At 39.9% G+C, this 11,176-nt stretch overlaps 1 protein-coding gene across 1 annotated transcript in view; it reads left to right on the top strand.

The window, feature by feature from the left end:
• ITPR2 (inositol 1,4,5-trisphosphate receptor type 2) overlaps positions 1 to 11,176 on the top strand; it is a 296,427-nt gene that overhangs the window by 281,495 nt on the left and 3,756 nt on the right. Inside the window, exons 27-30 of the mRNA XM_013003968.2 lie at positions 2,849 to 2,938; positions 3,068 to 3,193; positions 7,324 to 7,446; positions 8,172 to 8,372. Of these exons, the coding sequence (XP_012859422.2) occupies positions 2,849 to 2,938; positions 3,068 to 3,193; positions 7,324 to 7,446; positions 8,172 to 8,372 (540 nt within the window). The remainder of the gene's footprint in view (positions 1 to 2,848; positions 2,939 to 3,067; positions 3,194 to 7,323; positions 7,447 to 8,171; positions 8,373 to 11,176) is intronic.

The following is an 11,176-nucleotide window of genomic DNA, read 5'->3' as shown; positions in this document are numbered from 1 at the left end:
GCAAATATGTTTAATGAAATATCGCAGCAGCTGCTCTGAAAGGGATCACATTAGAAGGTCCTGAATAAAATGGGAGGAAAATGTGGAACGCATTCAAAATCATTAAAGAAATCAGACTTATTGTTTGGATAGAGGGTGCTGGAACTCCCAAGACTTTTTGTTTAAACAGTTTTATTGGACTTTATCCACTTATCATACAATTCAATAATTCTCTCATATCAAGAAGAGTTGTACAATTATCACCACAATCAATTCTCGAACATTTTCTTCTTCTTGTACTCATTGTTATTCATGCAATTTTTAAAAATTGTGGCAAAAATATACACAGCAAAACATTTTCCAATTCAACAACTTCTACATATATAATTCAGTACCATTGATGATATTCTTTGTGTTGTACAACCATTACTGATGTCCTTTTCTAAATCATCTCCCCACCATTAACATAAACTCAGTGCCCCTAAGCAACAACTCTCCCTCCTTCGCCCATGGTGACCATTTAGCCAAGTTTGCTTTCTTTCTTTCTTTTTTTAGTAGTTTTCTTGACATAGTTTTCACCAAGCATACATTCCACATTCAAATCACTTTTGAAAAGAGTTGTATATACACCAGTACAATCACTTCTATCACAATTTTACTTTAGAAAGAGAAAAACCAATTTTTTCCCTCTGAGGCAAGAGTGAGGATGCAGACCTGTGCGTGTGATGCTGGGTGTTTTTAGAAGAGGAAATGCTAGCATCTTGTGGAGAGATTTCTTTAGCTTAGTAAGATGTGAGAGGAGGGACCTGCTAAAATGACCTTCAGACCGAGAGCTTCAGGCTGCAGACAGCAGCAAAGAGAAATGCAGTTTGTAGACGAGTCATGATGCTCAAATGCTCAGGAGTGCTGCAGTCCACCCCTTGGCTTTGGGATCTTTCATCAGAATTGTCTGGCCAGCTAGAAGAGCATATGTTCTTTTTCTCCCCACCCCACGTGGATTGCCTTACTTTTGTGATTTGGCCTGGAGCACAATAGGGAATATAACTTAGACAAATGAAACTATCTTGATTGGATTCCTGCATCTTTTAAATTCCTGAGCTAAGCCTGGGGTACTCCCTATCTCGGAAAGCCCAACACTGATCTAGTCAGGAATTTAGGATGTCATTCATCCCAAATTCAATTTGTACATATTTTAAACCAGGGACGTAATCAGGCCTCTCCCTCCCCTATTTCCCACTCCCTTGCAACATACACTATCTGTTCCTCCTGTTTCGTGCTTATTTTAATGTATTTATTTGTTTTTGCTGCGGGAACCTTGGCTACAGTGACGTCTTGACCTTACCAGTCTTTTCCCTTGTCCATCCATCCCTTCCTTATGCTTAGCTAGTTTTTATCTTTTAAGACCTTGACTTCAACTTGACCTTCTTCATAATGCCATTTATAGCTTCAGCTGCTCCCTGTCTCTGAATAGTGACCGCTGCTCAATTTCCATCCTTATTTTTGTTTTTAACCATTTTCTTAAATAGACCGCACTTTTCTGGTGGGAAGGAACATATCTTTTATTTCTTTTAAGATCCATTCCTTATAGACTACTGCCAGGCAGGCACTACCTTTTCATAAATGTTCATGTATTCAGTTATTTCTTGTTGATGTTTTATTTTCACATGCTGACTCCATAGTAGATATTTAAATCTATATAACCTTTTTATGTATGTTTTTGATGCTGCTATAGAATATGATTGTTACTGTTAAATTAAATAAAACGTCTCAGGTAATCTTACTAAGCTTTATTAAATAATTCAATAATTTAAAGGGATTATTATGATTTTTAACAAATTTTGAATTGTGTAAAGGCTTTCAGCACAAATGTTTTCTATTCAACAATTCACACATACTTTGTTTCAAAAGGGTTATTTTTATTTAAGTTTTGTTTTTATATTTTTCCATTTTCTCAGCTTTGTACATGCTGAGAGGGCCCCAAGTTGTGACATTTTAGGCTGTCATGGTCACCCAACGAGCAGCCTTGGGTTAGGGTATCCCTTCTTCCTTTCCTTGAAATAGGTTCAGCTGTTATATGCGGTTTCACCCAGGTTTGTTTCCCTTACATTTCATCCCTTATGATAAAATTTCACCTTTCGTACCTTGTATTCTTATTCTCCCTTCCTATGTAGAAAATAGAAATCTATGGTCTATTTGATGTAGATAGTATAAAGAAATGCAATGATAGTGTTCTGTGTAATAATTTCTTTTAAATTCAGGTCATTTATTATTAGTAAAGTCATTCCTCATGTAAATTCTTATTAGCTAGTGGTAATTTGCAAGGATCCCTGGTGGCACAATGATTAAGCACTTGGCTTCTGACCTAAAGGCTAGTGGTTTGAACCCATCAGCCACGGCAGAGAGAGAAAAGAAAAGGAGCGTGTGGTGCTGTACGCCTGTAATGATTAACGTGAAGAGAGCTATATGAGACCATGTTAACCCATTCTGAGCCTGGTGGCCTAGGGGTTACGTGTGGGGCTGCTAACTGCAATGTTAACAGTTTGAAACCACTAGCGGCTCCTTAGGAGAAAGATGAGGCTTTCTACTCCTGTAGAGAGTCTCGAAAACTCACAGGAGGAAGTTCTACCCTGCTCTTTAGGGTCCCAGTGAATCAGCCTCAACTCAATGGCAAGGAGGTGGTTTGAGTTTCTAGGGTTTCTATAAGCCGATTATCAACCCTGCAGTGCTACAGCAACAACACAACAATGGTAATTTGGTGGGCGCAGCCAAGGTACTTTTTAATGGTAAGCGAAGTACAAAGAAACATTTATGCTGAATTATTGCAAATCTGTACAAGTGTTCTAAAAAGACCTGTTTGTGTTTTTTTTAGGAATCCAACATTTTAAGTCCAGTGCAAGATGGAACAAAAAAACCCCAGATTGACAGCAATAAGAGCAACAACTACCGAATTGTTAAAGAGGTCAGCTGATATAACATATTTTTACATGGGTTTTTATTTGTGTGACAATAATTTTCATGTGCATATTGCATTGATATATATACACATTTTTACCTGCCCTACCCACTAATTTCCCCCCCTCTCTGTAAGATTTTGATCCGGCTGAGTAAACTCTGTGTCCAGAATAAGAAGTGCCGGAGTCAGCACCAGCGCTTACTGAAGAACATGGGCGCTCACTCGGTGGTGCTGGACCTTTTGCAGGTACCCTATGAAAAGGTGCGTTCTCAGTTCCTGTCTTCTGCCGCCTTTTATTTCGGTATCATGTCAAATGTCCAGAACGTCCTACAAAGCTTTCCTTCCGGACCCGTTGGCATACTGGCTCCGGGCTGGGCTGTGAGTCCCAAGGGTCACAGTTGGAAAGTGCCAGCCGCTTGCTCATCAACGGCTACAGTCTGGAACCCTCGCGGGGAAGTGCCACCCTGCCCGCGGGATGCTTGGAGCTGGCATCAGATCACCACAATTGGTTTGATTTTTTTTTTTTTTTTTGAGAAAAAGTAGCCAACCTAATGTCACACCCTTGGCCCTTTTGGTGTGTATGTATTTTCTTCAGCAAGGACACAGTTCTACATAAACACTGTAGCCTTCCTGGTCAGGAAGAAGTATACTTTCCTGCCATTCACCCTCAGGCTCCATTGACAGATCTCCTGCTGTGCCAACGGAGCCTTGCAGGATGGGAAGAGTCCTTTGCTCTGGCTTGGTGCCACGTCTGTTTAAATGTCTTTGCTCTGAATCTCTCCTGACACTGAGACTTGCTGGCTAACTCAGTTAGGTTGAAGACTGTCTCTCAATTTGGATCATCTGATGCTTCCTTGTGATTAAATTCAGTGATGCATTTTGGACAGGAGTGGAAGTGATTCTAAGCTCTCCCACGTGGCCCATGACGGAGGGTCTTCCTTATCTCCTGCTGCTATGACCGAAATGCCACCGCGCGGGTAGCGCTAACAAACAGAACTTATACTTTGCTCACCGTCCAGGCAGCTAGAAGTCTGAATTCAGGGCGACTGCTCTGGGCCTGGCTTCGTTGTTGTCTCTGGAGGAAGGGTCTTGTTTGTTCTGAGTTTTGGTTCGGGGCCATCTTCACATGGCTTAGCATCTATTATCTCCCACCTTTGCTTGCTTCTCTGGGTCTAATCTGTTCTTTGTATATCTCAAACCTGATTGCTTAAAGTTTGAGGACGCCTGGCTTAAACCACTCCTTCTATTGGTGTTGCCTCTTAACAAAGAAAAATCTATTCCTAAATGGACTTATAACCACCCTTCTAGGGATTTGGAGTTAGAACATGTGTTTTGGGGGGCACAACTCAATCCTTAACTGATTAACTTGAATCAGTCAGTTGATGTGGTATCTACCAGACTTCTCCATGATGGAATTACTTATTTTCTCTGTGTAATTTCTAAGTGGTTTTTGGAGGGGTACTTTGAAATTAATCAAATATTGCCATGGCAAAATTTCTATTAATTCATTATTTTTAGCATTGTGGAGTTGTGCCTTATCATTTTAACAACAATTGATGATCAATTGCTGTCATGATTTATTTTGATGCTTGCATTTGGCCAGTGGCGCCATATCCCTGTCATTCTTTGAGAACCTCCTGGCTTTCTGCCACAAGAAAACACTCCACGTTCATCATGTGTTGTCCCTGCTGCTGACGGCAGCAATATCTTTAAGGGGTTTCAGTTGTTTCTGGTGGAAACGGTACTTAGAAGCAAAGTTCTGAGCAGTATGTGTGATTTTTGCTATTGGGATATTGCTACTTTCATGCCCTTTAAATGGACAGAGCTAGGTAACATGTATGTATGCACATAAGCACACAGAAACACTTAACTTACACTGCCTTTCATATCTGTGTCATTGAGCACTGTGAGTTCATTCTGATGCTTCAAATTCCAACACTACAGAGCTTACTTTAGCTTCTCCTTTTCTGTATGGTACCTCCATTCTCTGACAGTGCGAGGCCTGCCCCCTCACTATCTTCATTATACTTAATGATTTGACCGCTGCCCTTTGGGTTACTATTTTCCATCACTACTACTGCCCAGTGCTCCCTGCCAGTGACCTCCGCATTCCGTTCAGGCACTGACACCCCCTGGTGTAAATGTTCCCGTCATCTCTCCTGTGCTCCAGCATGCGTGTCAACGTCTCTGCTCACATGGACTTTTTCTCCCTGTACTGAACTACCGTCAACGGGTTGTTAGTTGCTGTGAGTTGATCCTGTGTCATGGAACTGTGTGTGCAGAGTACTAATGCTCTGTGGAGTTTTTAAAGCTGTCATCTTTAGGAAATCGATCTCCAAGCCTGTCTTCTGAGGAGCCTCTGGCTGGGTGAGAACCACCAACCTTTCAGCTGGTTGTTGAGCACTTAACTGTTTGTGCAATCCAGGGATCAACTGAGCTCCTTTAAAATATGTATATCCATAAGGTCTATGGGTGGTGAAAATCATTTGTTCTTGACTTTGGACTGAAAGGTTGATGGTTTGAATCCAGGCAGGGTACATGGAAAAAAGGCCTGTGATCTCCTTCCACAAAGACCTCAGCTCCTAAAGCCTCATGGGGCAATACTGTTGTGTAACACATAGCATTGTCACTGTGTGGATTGAATTGACAACAAAGTTTGGTTTTAAAAAATTTATGACCCAAACAGTTTTACCACTGCTATCTTAATATGAGTATTGGGTCATGCAGTCAATTCTTTCATTGCTGTTCTGCTGCTTTTCTAATAAGTTTGCTTTTTATAGGTTTGCTCAATGTTGATAACTAGATTTTTCAAAATAGAAACAGAATTAGATGAGTATTTCAAACAAATATCAGATGTAGTAGAACTGACCAATTGTCACCAAGAATATACTTTTTATGTGATTGAATTAACTTTGTCTTTTGCCTATCTCTGCATTAGACAAGTGAATAAAAGGGTTTAGTGGATTTGGAAATAATTTTTCACTTTTAGTTTTTAAGCTAGAATAGAATTTTAAAACAATTTATTAGTGTAGATAAGAATCCTTATTGTAAATATGACAAAATAGGTCCATTGATGACCTTAGGCTCTTTGCTTAATTGAAGATGGCATAAACTGTACAATGTAAGACCAAGAAAAGAAAAGAAAACTAAATTCATCTACTATGATTAACTTGTTTCAAATTCAGAACATGACCCCACTTTTTTTCCTTGCCAATGACTGCAGTGCAAATGGGACTCTCAATTACACAGAAACCTATAGGTGGTTTCAGTGATATTGGCAATGACCACTTTTGTAGAAGAGCTTTGCATTATTTGGGAATTTTGAGACTTAAATTTCCTATTGATAGTCTGAAATGCTTTTTAGCTTATGTGAAAAAAATAACAATAGCAGATTACAGAACTTTGGAAAATGACAATGAGTAAAGAAAGCTACCTAGGAGACATGTACTAAGAAAGAAGGGGGCAGATGGAGAATGGAGTTAAAGCAAAAGATGAAAAGCAAAGAGGAAAAGAAAAAGAAAGAAGTGGAAATGAGAGACAAACTAAATAGCACGCAGAGAGGCTGGAGATATTGAGAGGGGCTGGAGATAAAGTGAGAAACACACAGAAAGAGAATTGTCCAGGTCCAGGAGACGGAAACGTGGGTGGAGAAGAGAAAAGCGTAGAAGGGACAAGAGTAGAGAAAGGAGTCGATGTTGAGAGCACAGTGAAACCTCAAACCAAGCTCATTGCCATCGAGTGAAATCTGACCTCTCGCAACCTACAGGACAAGGTCGAGCTGCCCCAGAGCATTTCCAAGACTGTAATGCTTTACAGAGAGGAAGTCCTCAATTTTTTCCTGTGGAGCAGCTGGTGGTTTTGAAGTTCTGGCCTGTGGTTAGTAGCCTAGTGAGAGGGGAAGGATGAGAAAGAGAGGGATCTAGGGAATGGGGAAAGTGGAGAGACCGAGGAAAAAATAAATTGGAATCCGCTGCATAGAAACCCTGGGGAAGAGAGAAACACATTGGTTAGAAGTTGCAGAGAAACGGGGAGGAACAGAATGAGGGAGACAGAGAGACGAGAAGATGGAGCAGAAGTGGGAACAAATGCTGGGGAGAAAGAAGCAGCTATAAACAAGCGTGGGAAAGTAGTGGACCATCTGAAGGACTGAGCTGAGACTTCGAGAGCATTGGCACTGTGGAGCCGAACAGGCATCAATAGAGAAATAAGTACAAGGTGAGCAAGAGAGCCAGAAAACCGAGAGACAGAAACAGAGGGCATGGACAAAGTGGAGCATACAGCCTCAGAGATGGCGACAACTGGGAACAAGTGTATTCTTTGGGTAATATAAATGCTATCGTTTTCAATGCTTGCTTTTACAATGTTTCTCTGTGGTACTTCTTAATTTACAGAATGATGAAAAGATGAATGAAGTAATGAATCTAGCCCACACCTTCCTACAGAATTTCTGTCGAGGAAATCCACAGAATCAAGTTCTTCTTCATAAACATTTGAATTTGTTTCTAACTCCTGGTGTAAGTATTTCAATGACTGAATGCTTATAGTCTACTGTCCATCAAATTTATTCTAGTAGCCTTGATAATAACATTTTTATCAGTCTTAATATCTCATTTTGTTTTTGTACATGGATTATGTTTTATTTACATTATGTAAACATTTGAGAAAACTTGAAAAATTACATGAGTTTTACGTGTAAATGACAATTTCTGTGATATGCATGTCGTTTAATGTGGGAAAATATACAGTAGAACTAACTATAATTCCATGAGTAAGATGCATCTTGAAAACTCAAAAGGTAGAATGAACTCTTACCGGACTCAGGGTAACCCTATAGAATAGGGTAGAACTGCCACTGTGAATTCTGGAGACTGTCGCCCTTGATGGGGGTGGAAAGCCTTGTATTAAAAGGTCGCTATGAGTCGGAATTGACTCATGGCAGGATGTCTTCAAAGTGATCTTTCAGGTACAAAGGAAGAACTTTGAAAAACAGGTCATTAAATAAATCTCAAGAACACTGTTGACAACACACGTAGCATGGCTTTCCTTGTGAGTTCCCTTTTCGTTCTTTCTTTCTTTAATAGTGAAGGACGACATTGAATTTTGTAGGAGGCATGCATAGAAAGCTCACTATGGCTTTGAGTAAATTATTTCCTGGTCCTAAGCAGGGAAGTTAGCCTAAGTCCTGTGGGATGGAGAATTGCTCGTGCGGAATCACCAGGGCATGCTCCTTTGTGTTCAGCTTCTAGAAGCGGAAACCATGAGGCACATCTTCCTGAACAATTACCATCTGTGCAATGAGCTCAGCGAGAGGGTCGTGCAGCACTTTGTGCACTGCATCGAGACGCACGGCCGCCACGTGGAGTACCTGAGGTTTTTACAGACGATTGTCAAAGCAGATGGCAAATATGTGAAGAAATGTCAGGATATGGTCATGACTGAAGTAAGCTGTTTACTTGCATGTTACCAGCACTACACGAATGATATGCTCAAATATGTGGTTTCTGTCAATTTAGGGTGAGAGTAGCCCCACTAATGTAGTTTGGGTAATCATTTGATCAATTGTGACTACATAAGCACACACACACACACACACACACACACATTTTTTTTCTTCTCTCTAGCGAAGCAGCATAACTTAAATGGATTTTATTTTTTAAGCCTGATTTTCTAGCCTATTAGTACTTCTTTCTAAAATAAGGATTGAGATTTCTTCTCTTATTAGTTTCAGCAGAGTCAAATTAATAAATATCAATTGCCTACTAGTGATTTATTTTCACGTGTTGAAACTTAGCTGCAGATAGAAAGTTAGAAGTCTAAGAAGAACAAAGGGATGAAGGAATTCATTGTATTTTTCCCTTTTCATTTTGAAGTTTGACATTGAATGAGATTCACCAGTAAGTTGCTTGCTAGGCACTAAGTGAGGTACTTGAGAACTAACACCTTGCTGAGTGCATTAGTCACTGCTTCTGTGGCCTAGACTGGAGAAAGTAGGCCACCTCTATTCATGGCTAACAAGCAGTTACTTAATAGATTGTATGGATTTGGGAGATATTCATGATTGCATACCTTAAATTTGGGAAGGGGGAGATTTCTACATGGATTCAACAGGAGTCCCTGATGCTTCATAGAATTCTCAAAGTTAATCCAGCTTAAATCCTTGAGTTTTAAAATTTACATAGTTTTGATTAGACATTTTAAGGAAAATTTGAAATGAGAAAATTTGCCCTTTTCTTACCTATATTGACATTCACATTGGCTTCTTATTTCTCAGACATCTGGGATTGCTTTGATACTTTCATTTGTGGTTGTCAAGCAAAGAAATAAAATTGGAAAGTCTCAACTATTTAATCCAGCCTTATGGGTTTATTAGCTGAAGGGCTGATCCATGTAAACAGGTGTTTGTCATAGTGCTTTATGTTAATGTGGAGTGTATATTTTTGACACCCATAAATTCTCTTTCAACAACACTTTCAAATTAAGACAGTGAATTGGCTTACAAGTTTAAATATGCTAACTAGAAAAAAATTGTATAAGCTGAATTATTCACTAAAATATCTCACAATGGGCTTAGAAAATTGCCACTGGTATTAGCAAAAACAATAAGACATTATTGAGTTTGAGCTATAAGATCATAACCTGCTGTAAATCTCTACTAAGATTATTAAAGGCAAGTAGAATGAAAAATTTATATCCTACAAATCTCATCTATTCTTTTCATTCTCTTTTGAAAATAAAATTTTCCTCATGTCCCCATCTACTTTCACTCTACATAGATGCCTTCCCATGACACATGGAATGCCTAGAGTTTGTAGCAATGTACTTGGCTCAACAGACATGCTTATTTATGAAGTGTGGTGATCTTTTACTGTGCTTTTGTGAGCATAGACACAGACAATATACTGATAAGTAGGAACAGATAGACTTTTTTTTCCTCTCAAAAAACTGATCATCTTGGGAAAATAATGCTTGATTTATGGTATTTTTCTTGCTTTAATGTGAGAAATTTGAAGTAGAGGGAAGAGTTTTATTGTTTTTGTTTTTTGAAAAGTACTTTTATTGGCGGCTCTTGCATCTCATCACAATCCACACAGTCATTCAGTGTGTCAAGCACATTTGCACATTTGCCACCATCATCTTCAAAGCATTCTTTCCCCACTTGAGCCCCTGATGTCTGCTCCCCGTTTCTCCCCCCTCCATCCCCCGCCCATCCTCCCTCACGAACCCTTGATAAGTTATAGATTATTTTTTCCATATCTTACATCGTCCTCTGTCACCCCTCACCCACTTTTCTGTTATTCTCCCCCCTGGGAAGGGGTTCTAGGTTGATCCTTGTGATCGATCCCCCCTTTCTCCCCGCACCTCCCCTAATCCTTATCCTGGTATCTCTACTCTCCTCGTTGGCCCTGAGGAGGTTATCTATTTTGGATTCCCTGTGTTGCAGGATCTTATCTGTAGCAGTGTGCATGCTCTGATCTAATCCAATTTGTAAGGTAGAATTGAGGTCATGATAATAGGGTAAAAAAGGAAGCACCAAAGAGCTAGAGGAAAATTGTGTGTTTTACCACTGCTATACTGCACCCTAACTGGCTCATATCTTCCCTGTGATCCCTCTGTGAGGGGATGTCCAATTGTCTACAGATGGGTTTTTGGTTTCTACTCCATGCCCCCCTCATTCACATTGGGTATGGTTTTATTCCTGGTCTTAGATGCCTGATACCTGATCCCAGGAACACCTCACGATTACACAGGCTGGTGTGCTTCTTCCATGTGGACTTAGTTGTTTCTGAGATAGTTGGCTGTTTGTTTACCTTCAAGCCTTTAAGACTCCAGATGCTATGCTATATCTTTTGTTAGCCCGGCACCATCAGCTTTCTTCACCACATTTGCTTATGCACCCATTTTTTCTGCAGCGACTGTGTTGGGAAGGCGAACATCACAGAATGCCGCATTGTTAGAACAAAGTGTTCTTGTGTTGAGGAAGTACTTGAGTGGAGGCCCAATGCCCATCTGCAACCTTAATTCTTAACATATAGATATGAGTACATAGTTCTATTCCCCTCTTATTATATATATTTATATATATGTTTACATATGTACATGCCTGTATTTAGGCTTCTATAAATGTCCTTTGCCTCCTGGTTCTTTCCTCTATATCTTTTTTACTTCTGTCTTGTCTCACCATCATGTTTGGCCTTCATTTTGCTTTAGTAATTCCTCACTGTTACATTGCCCTTGATTAAACCC

This window comes from Echinops telfairi, unplaced genomic scaffold, assembly GCF_000313985.2.
Source record: "Echinops telfairi isolate 266 unplaced genomic scaffold, ASM31398v2 ScPeMD7_21;HRSCAF=78, whole genome shotgun sequence".
NCBI classification, from domain to species: domain Eukaryota; kingdom Metazoa; phylum Chordata; class Mammalia; order Afrosoricida; family Tenrecidae; genus Echinops; species Echinops telfairi.
This window is presented reverse-complemented; position numbering and strand designations above follow the sequence as displayed.